At 49.5% G+C, this 12,936-nt stretch overlaps 2 protein-coding genes across 2 annotated transcripts in view; both read left to right on the top strand.

The window, feature by feature from the left end:
* LOC140404722 (phospholipid scramblase 2-like) overlaps nucleotides 1–7,738 on the top strand; it is a 49,024-nt gene extending 41,286 nt beyond the window's left edge. The window contains exons 7-8 of the mRNA XM_072493404.1: nucleotides 6,432–6,593; nucleotides 7,372–7,738. Of these exons, the coding sequence (XP_072349505.1) occupies nucleotides 6,432–6,593; nucleotides 7,372–7,431 (222 nt within the window). The 3' untranslated portion in view covers nucleotides 7,432–7,738. The remainder of the gene's footprint in view (nucleotides 1–6,431; nucleotides 6,594–7,371) is intronic.
* Nucleotides 7,519–11,813, top strand: LOC140404579 (uncharacterized). Its single transcript, XM_072493182.1, has 3 exons — nucleotides 7,519–7,566; nucleotides 9,642–9,743; nucleotides 9,843–11,813. Exons 1-3 carry the CDS (start codon nucleotides 7,519–7,521, stop codon nucleotides 10,851–10,853), a joined length of 1,161 nt encoding a protein of 386 aa, XP_072349283.1. The 3' UTR covers nucleotides 10,854–11,813.
* The last annotated feature ends 1,123 nt before the right edge of the window (nucleotides 11,814–12,936 follow it).

Here is a 12,936-nt window from a genome sequence, read left to right as displayed (position 1 = left end):
GGTGTGGGTTTTATCAGAGTGTTACAGTGAGGGGTGTGAGGTATATCAGTGAGTTACAGTGAGGGGTGTGGGGTATATCAGAGAGTGTTACAGTGAGGGGTGTGGGGTATATCAGAGTGTTACAGTGTGGGGTATATCAGTGTTACAGTGAGGGGTGTGGGGTATATCAGAGTGTTACAGTGAGCGGTGTGGGGTATATCAGAGAGTTACAGTGAGGGGTGTGGGGTATATCAGAGAGTGTTACAGTGAGGGATGTGGGGTATATCCGAGTGTTACAGTGAGGGGTGTGGGGTATATCAGTGTTATAGTGAGGGGTGTGGGGTATATCAGTGTTACAGTGAGGGGTGTGGGGTGTATCAGTGTTACAGTGAGGGGTGTGGGGTATATCAGTGTTGCAGTGAGGGGTGTGGGGTATATCAGTGTTACAGTGACGGGGGTGGGGGTATATCAGAGAGTGTTACAGTGAGGGGTGTGGGGTATATCAGTGTTACGGTGAGGGGTGTGGGGTATATCAGTGTTACAGTGAGGGGTGTGGGGTATATCAGTGTTGCAGTGAGGGGTGTGGGGTATATCAGAATGTTACAGTGAGGAGTGTGGGGTATATCAGTGTTACAGTGAGGGGTGTGGGGTATATCAGAGTGTTACAGTGAGGGGTGTGGAGTATATCAGTGTTACAGTGAGAGGTGTGGGTTATATCAGAGAGTGTTACAGTGAGCGGTGTGGGATATATCAGTGTTTCAGTGAGTGGTGTGGGGTATATCAGTGTGTTACAGTGAGGGGTGTGGGTTATATCAGTGTTACAGTGAGGGGTGTGGGGTATATCATAGTGTTACAGTGAGGGGTGTGGGGTATATCAGAGAGTGTTACAGTGAGGGGTGTGGGGTATATCAGAGTGTTACAGTGAGGGGTGTGGGGTATATCAGTGTTACAGTGAGGGGTGTGGGGTATATCAGTGTTACAGTGAGGGGTGTGGGGTATATCAGTGTTACAGTGAGGGGTGTGGGGTATATCAGAGTGTTACAGTGAGGGGTGTGGGTTATATCAGTGTTACAGTGAGGGGTGTGGGGTATATCATAGTGTTACAGTGAGGGGTGTGGGATATATCAGAGAGTGTTACAGTGAGGGGTGAGGGATATATCAGAGTGTTACAGTGAGGGGTGTGGGGTATATCAGAGTGTTACAGTGAGGGGTGTGGGGTATATCAGTGTTACAGTGAGGGGTGTGGGGTATATCATAGTGTTACAGTGAGGGGTGTGGGATATATCAGAGAGTGTTACAGTGAGGGGTGAGGGATATATCAGAGTGTTACAGTGAGGGGTGTGGGGTATATCAGTGTTACAGTGAGGGGTGTGGGGTATATCAGAGTGTTACAGTGAGGGGTGTGGGGTATATCAGAGTGTTACAGTGAGGGGTGTGGGTTATATCAGTGTTACAGTGAGGGGTGTGGGGTATATCATAGTGTTACAGTGAGGGATGTGGGATATTTCAGAGAGTGTTACAGTGAGGGGTGAGGGATATATCAGAGTGTTACAGTGAGGGGTGTGGGGTATATCAGAGTGTTACAGTGAGGGGTGTGGGGTATATCAGAGAGTGTTACAGTGAGGGGTGTGGGGTATATCAGTGTTACAGTGAGGGGTGTGGGGTATCTCAGAATGTTACAGTGAGGGGTGTGGGGTATATCAGAGAGTGTTACAGTGAGGGGTGTGGGGTATATCAGAGAGTGTTACAGTGAGGGGTGTGGGGTATATCAGAGTGTTACAGTGAGGGGTGTGGAGTATATCAGTGTTACAGTGAGAGGTGTGGGTTATATCAGAGAGTGTTACAGTGAGTGGTGTGGGATATATCAGTGTTCCAGTGAGGGGTGTGGGTCATATCAGTGTGTTACAGTGAGGGGTGTGGGTTATATCAGTGTTACAGTGAGGGGTGTGGGGTATATCATAGTGTTACAGTGAGGGGTGTGGGATATATCAGAGAGTGTCACAGTGAGGGGTGTGGGTTATATCAGTGTTACAGTGAGGGGTGTGGGGTATATCATAGTGTTACAGTGAGGGGTGTGGGGTATATCAGAGAGTGTCACAGTGAGGGGTGTGGGTTATATCAGTGTTACAGTGAGGGGTGTGGGGTATATCATAGTGTTACAGTGAGGGGTGTGGGTCATATCAGTGTGTTACAGTGAGGGGTGTGGGTTATATCAGTGTTACAGTGAGGGGTGTGGGGTATATCATAGTGTTACAGTGAGGGGTGTGGGGTATATCAGAGAGTGTCACAGTGAGGGGTGTGGGGTATATCAGAGTGTTACAGTGAGGGGTGTGGGGTATATCAGCGTGTTACAGTGAGGGGTGTGGGGTATATCAGTGTTACAGTGAGGGGTGTGCGGTATATCAGTGTTACAGTGAGGGGTGTGGGTTGTATCAGTGTTACAGTGAGGGGTGTGGGGTATATCATAGTGTTACAGTGAGGGGTGTGGGATATATCAGAGAGTGTTACAGTGAGGGGTGAGGGATATATCAGAGTGTTACAGTGAGGGGTGTGGGGTATATCAGTGTTACAGTGAGGGGTGAGGGATATATCAGAGTGTTACAGTGAGGGGTGTGGGGTATATCAGAGTGTTACAGTGAGGGGTGTGGGGTATATCAGCGTGTTACAGTGAGGGGTGTGGGGTATATCAGTGTTACAGTGAGGGTGTGGGGTATATCAGTGTTACAGTGAGGGGTGTGGGTTGTATCAGTGTTACAGTGAGGGGTGTGGGGTATATCATAGTGTTACAGTGAGGGGTGTGGGATATATCAGAGAGTGTTACAGTGAGGGGTGAGGGATATATCAGAGTGTTACAGTGAGGGGTGTGGGGTATATCAGTGTTACAGTGGGGTGAGGGATATATCAGAGTGTTACAGTGAGGGGTGTGGGGTATATCAGTGTTACAGTGAGGGGTGTGGGGTATATCAGAGTGTTACAGTGAGGGTGTGGGGTATATCAGAGTGTTACAGTGAGGGGTGTGGGGTATCTCAGAATGTTACAGTGAGGGGTGTGGGGTATATCAGAGACTGTTACAGTGAGGGGTGTGGGGTATATCAGAGTGTTACAGTGAGGGGTGTGGGGTATATCAGAGTGTTACAGTGAGGGGTGTGGGGTATATCAGTGTTACAGTGAGGGGTGTGGGGTATATCAGTGTTACAGTGAGGGGTGTGGGGTATATCAGAGTGTTACAGTGAGAGGTGTGGGGTATATCAGTGTTACAGTGAGGGGTGTGGGGTATATTGGTGTTACAGTAAGGGGTGTGCGGTATATCAGTGTTACAGTGAGGGGTGTGGGGTATATCAGTGTTACAGTGAGGGGTGTGGGGTATATCAGAGAGTGTTACAGTGAGGGGTGTGGGGTATATCAGAGTGTTACAGTGAGGGGTGTGGGGTATATCAGAGTGTTACAGTGAGGGGTGTGGGGTATATCAGAAAGTGTTACAGTGAGGGGTGTGGGGTATATCAGAGTGTTACAGTGAGGGGTGTGGGGTATATCAGTGTTACAGTGAGGGGTGTGGGGTATATCAGTGTTATAGTGAGGTGTGTGGGGTATATCAGAGTGTTACAGTGAGGGGTGTGGGGTATATCAGAGTGTTACAGTGAGGGGTGAGGGGTATATCAGAGAGTGTTACAGTGAGGGGTGTGGGGTATATCAGTGTTACAGTGAGGGGTGTGGGGTATATCAGAGTGTTACAGTGTGGGGTGTGGGGTATATCAGAGTGTTACAGTGAGGAGTGCGGGGTATATCAGAGAGTGTTACAGTGAGGGGTGTGGGGTATATCATAGTGTTACAGTGAGGGGTGTGGGTCATATCAGTGTGTTACAGTGAGGGGTGTGGGTTATATCAGTGTTACAGTGAGGGGTGTGGGGTATATCATAGTGTTACAGTGAGGGGTGTGGGGTATATCAGAGAGTGTCACAGTGAGGGGTGTGGGGTATATCAGAGTGTTACAGTGAGGGGTGTGGGGTATATCAGCGTGTTACAGTGAGGGGTGTGGGGTATATCAGTGTTACAGTGAGGGGTGTGCGGTATATCAGTGTTACAGTGAGGGGTGTGGGTTGTATCAGTGTTACAGTGAGGGGTGTGGGGTATATCATAGTGTTACAGTGAGGGGTGTGGGATATATCAGAGAGTGTTACAGTGAGGGGTGAGGGATATATCAGAGTGTTACAGTGAGGGGTGTGGGGTATATCAGAGAGTGTTACAGTGAGCGCTGTGGGGTATATCAGAGTGTTACAGTGAGGGGTGTGGGGTATATCAGAGTGTTACAGTGAGGGGTGTGGGGTATATCAGAGAGTGTTACAGTGAGGGGTGTGGGGTATATCAGAGTGTTACAGTGAGGGGTGTGGGGTATATCAGAGTGTTACAGTGAGGGGTGTGGGGTATATCAGAAAGTGTTACAGTGAGGGGTGTGGGGTATATCAGAGTGTTACAGTGAGGGGTGTGGGGTATATCAGTGTTACAGTGAGGGGTGTGGGGCATATCAGTGTTATAGTGAGGTGTGTGGGGTATATGAGAGTGTTACAGTGAGGGGTGTGGGGTATATCAGAGTGTTACAGTGAGGGGTGTGGGGTATATCAGTGTTACAGTGAGGGGTGTGGGGTATATCAGAGTGTTACAGTGTGGGGTGTGGGGTATATCAGAGTGTTACAGTGAGGAGTGTGGGGTATATCAGAGTGTTACAGTGAGGGGTGTGGGGTATATCAGAGAGTGTTACAGTGAGGGGTGTGGGGTATATCAGAGAGTGTTACAGTGAGCGCTGTGGGGTATATCAGAGTGTTACAGTGAGGGGTGTGGGGTATATCAGAGTGTTACAGTGAGGGGTGTGGGGTATATCAGAGAGTGTTACGGTGAGGGGTGTGGGGTATATCAGTGTGTTACAGTGAGGGGTGTGGGGTATATCAGAGTGTTACAGTGAGGGGTGTGGGGTATATCAGAGAGTGTTACAGTGAGGGGTGTGGGGTATATCAGAGTGTTACAGTGAGGGGTGTGGGGTATATCAGAGTGTTACAGTGAGGGGTGTTGGGGTATATCAGAGTGTTACAGTGAGGGGTGTTGGGGTATATCAGTGTTACAGTGAGGGGTGTGGGGTATATCAGAGTGTTACAGTGAGGGGTGTGGGGTATATCAGAGTGTTACAGTGAGGGGTGTTGGGGTATATCAGTGTTACAGTGAGGGGTGTGGGGTATATCAGAGTGTTACAGTGAGGGGTGTGGGGTATATCAGAGTGTTACAGTGAGGGGTGTTGGGGTATATCAGTGTTACAGTGAGGGGTGTGGGGTATATCAGAGAGTGTTACAGTGAGGGGTGTGGGGTATATCAGTGTTACAGTGAGGGGTGTGGGGTATATCAGAGAGTGTTACAGTGAGGGGTGTGGGGTATATCAGTGTTACAGTGAGGGGTGTGGGGTATATCAGTGTTACAGTGAGGGGTGTGGGGTATATCAGAGTGTTACAGTGAGGGGTGTGGGGTATATCAGTGTTACAGTGAGGGGTGTGGGGTATATCAGTGTTACAGTGAGGGGTGTGGGGTATATCAGAGTGTTACAGTGAGGGGTGTGGGGTATATCAGTGTTACAGTGAGGGGTGTGGGGTATATCAGTGTTACAGTGAGGGGTGTGGGGTATATCAGAGTGTTACAGTGAGGGGTGTGGGGTATATCAGTGTTACAGTGAGGGATGTGGGGTATATCAGAGTGTTACAGTGAGGGGTGTGGGGTATATCAGAGTGTTACAGTGAGGGGTGTGGGGTATATCAGAGTGTGTTACAGTGAGGGGTGTGGGGTATATCAGAGTGTTACAGTGAGGGGTGTGGGGTATATCAGTGTTACAGTGAGGGGTGTGGGGTATATCAGAGTGTTACAGTGAGGGGTGTGGGGTATATCAGAGTGTTACAGTGAGGGGTGTGGGGTATATCAGAGTGTGTTACAGTGAGGGGTGTGGGGTATATCAGAGTGTTACAGTGAGGGGTGTGGGGTATATCAGAGTGTTACAGTGAGGGGTGTGGGGTATATCAGAGTGTTACAGTGAGGGGTGTGGGGTATATCAGAGTGTGTTACAGTGAGGGGTGTGGGGTATATCAGTGTGTTACAGTGAGGGGTGTGGGGTATATCAGAGTGTTACAGTGAGGGGTGTGGGGTATATCAGAGAGTGTTACAGTGAGGGGTGTGGGGTATATCAGTGTTACAGTGAGGGGTGTGGGGTATATCAGAGAGTGTTACAGTGAGGGGTGTGGGGTATATCAGTGTTACAGTGAGGGGTGTGGGGTATATCAGAGTGTTACAGTGAGGGGTGTGGGGTATATCAGAGTGTTACAGTGAGGGGTGTGGGGTATATCAGTGTTACAGTGAGCGGTGTGGGGTATATCAGTGTTGCAGTGAGGGGTGTGGTTTATATCTCTATCTCTGTGTTGCAGGTGAAACCTCGAGATGAGTCGAGGAGTATTGGACGGATTAGTAAACAATGGAGTGGCGTTGCGAAGGAAGTGCTGACAGACGCTGACAATTTTGGAGTCCAGTTTCCCATGGACCTTGATGTGAAAGTCAAGGCCTGTCTGCTCGGAGCCTGTTTCCTGATTGTAAGTAGCAACACGCAAGGGCCCCGCGAAAGGTCCTCAGCCACTGTGCCCAAAACACAGACCTGTCCCGGCGACTGCGAGAGACTTGGTCACCTGACACATGGTGTTTGCGCCAAGCCCCGACTGTCGCCATCTCCAATGGCCTGTCAAGCATCCTCGCCACCCACCACTCAAGCACACATTTCCTCCTGCCACCTCTTCTTTCTTTAGCCAATCACCTTCAATGACTCTTTGGGTTATTGATCCTGTAGCCAGTGGAAACTCACATTTCCTCATTTCCCCCAACCAGCCCACCCTTCCGTAACTAGGAATACAGTGTCCAACATGAGACTTGATTCCGCGATTCAACGAGACTTGCTGAACAATCCTGAGTGTGCTCGGAATTCTACTGACAACCAATTAAAGATTATCAGCCAGGCTCTCACACACACACACAGGGCCCACTCCTTTGCAGGCAGCAAGAGCGTGTCCGCACACTGCACCTTTTTCAGCTGAGCAAAGGGTTGGGGGGTGCGAGGAGAGGGGGGGGGGGGGGGGGGGGGGGGGCGACAGCTATTCCTTGTTTCATTCCCCATGTGAACGCGTTGACCAATCCGCTTTGAATTGAAACGAAAGCTGGGCAGTTAACTATGCCCTGGTGCATTTTCCACGATGGTGCCTCTACCGATCAGAATCCACTCGCCAGTCAACCTGCACTCTCTTCCCGCGCAGTATAAATTGTTGTTCACCCTCTGGGTTTGGTATTCTTGTGAAAAGTTCCTGTTTCGCCCTTCCCCAGGATTTCATGTTCTTCGAGAGAGGAAAAAGCCGGCAGCAGCGGGATGGGGTGTGGCAGTAGGCTGGCGCTGCCAGCCAGCCAGCGAGGACGGCCCATTTTGTGACTTCTGAAGGAGAATTGGATGCCCTGTCGCTAAAGAGCGGAATCATGGAGAAAAAGACATTTACCATCGCGCTATGGCCGGGACCAGTTTGCGTGAGAGCTGAGTTGACTCCCGCCTTGGACTGAAGACGCCCTTGACGATTATGGTCGGGCATTGTGGGTTGCCCCTGGGGACTCAGAAATGATCCATTGCGGGCATTCGCAGCAGAATCATGAGCAGCACAAATCTGGCCTTTGTCGTTAATACAAGCCCCCAATAATTCAGTATCCTGTCCTGTGTTCAGTGGGGCTGAGTCCTGCCCTGAAGGTCACTGAATCCTTCAGTTACTCCTCCTCCAGCTCTCTGAGGGTAACGATCACTCAGCAACTATACAGAATGATTGTTTATTCAGGGAGAGGAGCACTCACTGTGTCACTGTACAGAGTCACTGTTTATTCAGGGTGAGGATCACTCACTGTGTAACTGTACAGAGTCACTGTTTATTCAGCAGGGTGAGGATCACTCACTGTGTCACTGTACAGAGTCACTGTTTATTCAGGGTGAGGATCACTCACTGTGTAACTGTACAGAGTCACTGTTTATTCAGCAGGGTGAGGATCACTCACTGTGTCACTGTACAGAGTCACTGTTTATTCAGGGTGAGGATCACTCACTGTGTAACTGTACAGAGTCACTGTTTATTCAGCAGGGTGAGGATCACTCACTGTGTCACTGTACAGAGTCACTGTTTATTCAGGGTGAGGATCACTCACTGTGTAACTGTACAGAGTCACTGTTTATTCAGCAGGATGAGGATCACTCACTGTGTAACTGTACAGAGTCACTGTTTATTCAGCAGGGTGAGGATCACTCACTGTGTAACTGTACAGAGTCACTGTTTATTCAGCGGGGTGAGGATCACTCACTGTGTAACTGTACAGAGACACTGTTTATTCAGGGCGAGGATCACTCACTGTGTCACTGTACAGAGTCACTGTTTATTCAGCAGGGTGAGGATCACTCACTGTGTAACTGTACAGAGTCACTGTTTATTCAGGGTGAGGATCACTCACTGTGTAACTGTACAGAGTCACTGTTTATTCAGCAGGGTGAGGATCACTCACTGTGTAACTGTACAGAGTCACTGTTTATTCAGGGCGAGGATCACTCACTGTGTAACTGTACAGAGTCACTGTTTATTCAGGGTGAGGATCACTCACTGTGTAACTGTCCAGAGTCACTGTTTATTCAGGGTGAGGATCACTCACTGTGTAACTGTACAGAGTCACTGTTTATTCAGGGTGAGGATCACTCACTGTGTAACTGTACAGAGTCACTGTTTATTCAGCAGGGTGAGGATCACTCACTGTGTAACTGTACAGAGTCACTGTTTATGCAGCAGGGTGAGGATCACTCACTGTGTAACTGTACAGAGTCACTGTTCATTCAGCAGGGTGAGGATCACTCACTGTGTAACTGTACAGAGTCACTGTTTATTCAGGGTGAGGATCACTCACTGTGTAACTGTACAGAGTCACTGTTTATTCAGCAGGGTGAGGATCACTCACTGTAACTGTACAGAGTCACTGTTTATGCAGCAGGGTGAGGATCACTCACTGTAACTGGACAGAGTCACTGTTCATTCAGCAGGGTGAGGATCACTCACTGTGTAACTGTACAGAGTCACTGTTTATTCAGGGTGAGGATCACTCACTGTGTAACTACAGAGTCACTGTTTATTCAGGGTGCGGATCACTCACTGTGTAACTGTACAGAGTCACTGTTTATTCAGCAGTGTGAGGATCACTCACTGTGTAACTGTACAGAGTCACTGTTTATTCAGCAGGGTCAGGATCACTCACTGTGTAACTGTACAGAGTCACTGTTTATTCAGGGTGAGGATCACTCACTGTGTAACTGTACAGAGTCACTGTTTATTCAGGGTGAGGATCACTCACTGTGTAACTGTACAGAGTCACTGTTTATTCAGGGTGAGGGTCACTCACTGTGTAACTGTACAGAGTCACTGTTTATTCAGCAGGGTGAGGATCACTCACTGTGTAACTGTACAGAGTCACTGTTTATTCAGGGTGAGGGTCACTCGCTGTGTAACTGTACAGAGTCACTGTTTATTCAGTAGGGTGAGGATCACTCACTGTGTAACTGTACAGAGTCACTGTTTATTCAGCAGGGTGAGGATCACTCACTGTGTAACTGTACAGAGTCACTGTTTATTCAGCAGGGTGAGGATCACTCACTGTGTAACTGTACAGAGACACTGTTTATTCAGGTTGCGGATCACTCACTGTGTAACTGTACAGAGTCACTGTTTATTCAGTGTGAGGGTCACTCACTGTGTAACTGTACAGAGTCACTATTTATTCAGCAGGGTGAGGATCACTCACTGTGTAACTGCACAGAATCACTGTTTATTCAGCAGGGTGAGGATCACTCACTGTGTAACTGTACAGAGTCACTGTTTATTCAGCAGGGTGAGGATCACTCACTGTGTAACTGTACAGAGTCACTGTTTATTCAGCAGGGTGAGGATCACTCACTGTGTAACTGCACAGAATCACTGTTTATTCAGCAGGGTGAGGATCACTCACTGTGTAACTGTACAGAGTCACTGTTTATTCAGCAGGGTGAGGATCACTCACTGTGTAACTGTACAGAGACACTGTTTATTCAGGTTGAGGATCACTCACTGTGTAACTGTACAGAGACACTGTTTATTCAGGGTGAGGATCACTCACTGTGTAACTGTACAGAGTCACGGTTTATTCAGCAGGGTGAGGATCACTCACTGTGTAACTGTACAGAATCACTGTTTATTCAGCAGGGTGAGGATCACTCACTGTGTAACTGTACAGAGTCACTGTGTATTCAGCAGTGTGAGGATCACTCACTGTGTAACTGTACAGAGTCACTGTTTATTCAGCAGGGTGAGGATCACTCACTGTGTAACTGTACAGAGTCACTGTTCATTCAGGGTGAGGATCACTCACTGTGTAAGAGTACAGAGTCACTGTTTATTCAGCAGGGTGAGGATCACTCACGGTGTCACTGTACAGAGTCACTGTTTATTCAGCAGGGTAAGGATCACTCACTGTGTAACTGTACAGAGTTACTGTTTATTCAGCAGGGTGAAGGTCACTCACTGTGTAACTGTACAGAGTCACTGTTTATTCAGGGTGAGGATCACTCACTGTGTAACAGTAGAGAGTCACTGTTTATTCAGCAGGGTGAGGATCACTCACTGTGTCACTGTACAGAGTCACTGTTTATTCAGCAGGGTAAGGATCACTCACTGTGTAACTGTACAGAGTCACTGTTTATTCAGCAGGGTGAGGATCACTCACTGTCACTGTACAGAGTCACTGTTTATTCAGCAGGGTGAGGCTCACTCACTGTAACTGTACAGAGTCACTGTTTATTCAGCAGGGTGTGGATCACTCACTGTGTAACTGTACAGAGTCACTGTTTATTCAGGGCGAGGATCACTCACTGTGTAACTGTACAGAGTCACTGTTTATTCAGCAGTGTGAGGATCACTCACTGTGTAACTGTACAGAGTCACTGTTTATTCAGCAGCGTGAGGATCACTCATTGTGTAACTGTACAGAGTCACTGTTCATTCAGCAGTGTGAGGATCACTCACTGTGTAACTGTACAGAGTCACTGTTTATTCAGCAGGGTGAGGATCACTCACTGTGTAACTGTACAGAGTCACTGTTTATTCAGCAGGGTGAGGATCACTCACTGTGTAACTTTACAGAGTCACTGTTTATTCAGCAGGGTGAGGACCACTCGCTGTGTAACTGTACAGAGTCACTGCTTATTCAGCAGGGTGAGGATCACTCACTGTGTAACTGTATAGATTCACTGTTTATTCAGGGTGAGGATCACTCACTGTAACTGTACAGAGTCACTGTTTATTCAGGGTGAGGATCACTCACTGTGTAACAGTACAGAGTCACTGTTTATTCAGCAGGGTCAGGATTGAGAATTCCTTGTTCCTTTTGGGTGATGCTGTCAATACCGGACACTTGCAAGGTGGGGGAGCGGGAGAGTTAGATGCAGGAGAGATTCATTACTGCTGGTGAGGGAGAGGCAGAGAGGGGGAAGATAGGAGGGAGAAATGGAAGGAAGGAAGAAAACGAGGGAAAGAAGGTGTGGGGCAAGAGCAAAGCGAGCAAGGTCGGGTGGAGGAGTGGGAGAAAATGTGGGTGGAGGGAGAGAGAGGGCAAAGGGAGAATGGGAGAAAGGGAGAGAATGAGGGATGGAGGGAGAGAGATAGCAAAGGGAGGAGAGGGAGTGAATGTGGGGCGGAGGAAAAAGCAAGAGAGCGAGGGAAAGGCCTGGGAGGGGAAGTTTTGGGAACAGGCCCAGGAGAATGAAGGGGAAAGGAGATTCTGTTAGCCATTGGAATCTCCACCAGCCAGCACTCTCCCTGGCTGGGCCTACAGTGGGACTGAAGCCTGAATTTAGAAGACGGTGAATTTGGTCCCCTCAAACGTCGTGGGAGGGTGGGGGCGCCGCCATGGTATCTATTGTGCGATATTGAATGCCAACGTTTACAAGGGATTAATTGTTCCTTTCCTGGGGAAATGCTGGACTCTGCAATCCCTGGACTGTGGCCCCATAGTGTACACAGGACAGTAATCAGTATTGGACATTACCTCAAGGCCGCAGCGGGGACGTGACGTCCGAACCACCGAGCGGAAAGTGCTGGAATGACGTTGGGAATTTCCGTGATGGAGTGATCAGCAGGGATGGGGTTTCCAACTCTGCGGGGGGATGTGTGGGGGGTGGGGGGGCTCATTCCTGGAGGCTTCTCCTTGTGACCTCTCACCCCAAACCCCTGACAACCCCCCCCCCCCCCCCCCCCAAACCTGTCCACCCTCATGAAGCCCAGCCTTCCCATGGAGGCTGGGGAGGCCAAAGGATTCTGGGCTACTTGAGGCGATGACTGTGTCTTCAAAGAGCCCTCTCGAAACCCTATTTTCCATATCTTTGTGACTCCTAAAAGCCAAAGGATTCAAAGAAAATGTTTACATGTAGCTCCTGGAATGCCTCTCCTGCTGGTGGTAGCCCCCCCCCCCCCCCCCCCCTCCCCGGCCTCCTGCAAGCAGACCCTGAGCGTGGCAATGCTCGATTAGTGCGTCTCAAACCGGGGTCCACACTCGGGGGCAGAGGCAGCTCGCTGTCTGGCCCGGGGTGCAGCGGGCAAAGAATCCGTCCGCCAGCGCCTCCCGGTCGCAGAGCCCGACCTACGGGCCGGGATTCGCCGCGGGCGCGAGTGGCGACGCGGGCTCAAAATCCCGCCAGAGGCCGGAAGCGAGGTCTCGCGACTTGCCCACCAGCGCCCCATCGCCATTGACGCACCGAGGTTCCCGCACAGGTAGGCCGAGGGCTTTGTTCGAGTACATTGTCATCTCATTAGCGGAGTTGCCTGCTGTCTCGTTCCCCCCCCCCCCCCC

The sequence above is a fragment of the Scyliorhinus torazame genome, chromosome 31 (genome assembly GCF_047496885.1).
Source record: "Scyliorhinus torazame isolate Kashiwa2021f chromosome 31, sScyTor2.1, whole genome shotgun sequence".
In the NCBI taxonomy this organism is placed as follows: Eukaryota; Metazoa; Chordata; class Chondrichthyes; order Carcharhiniformes; family Scyliorhinidae; genus Scyliorhinus; species Scyliorhinus torazame.
Note: the sequence above shows the minus strand (reverse complement) of the source record. Positions and strands in the feature narration are given on the sequence as shown.

Coding starts and splice junctions, on each gene's coding strand:
- LOC140404579 (XM_072493182.1), top strand. CDS start 7,519: ATGGAGAAAAAGACATTTACCATCGCGCTATGGCCGGGACCAGTTTGC. Junction 7,567..9,641: donor TATGGCCGGGACCAGTTTGC/GTGAGAGCTGAG, acceptor CTGTTTATTCAG/CAGGGTGAGGATCACTCACT. Junction 9,744..9,842: donor CAGAGACACTGTTTATTCAG/GTTGCGGATCAC, acceptor TTTATTCAGCAG/GGTGAGGATCACTCACTGTG.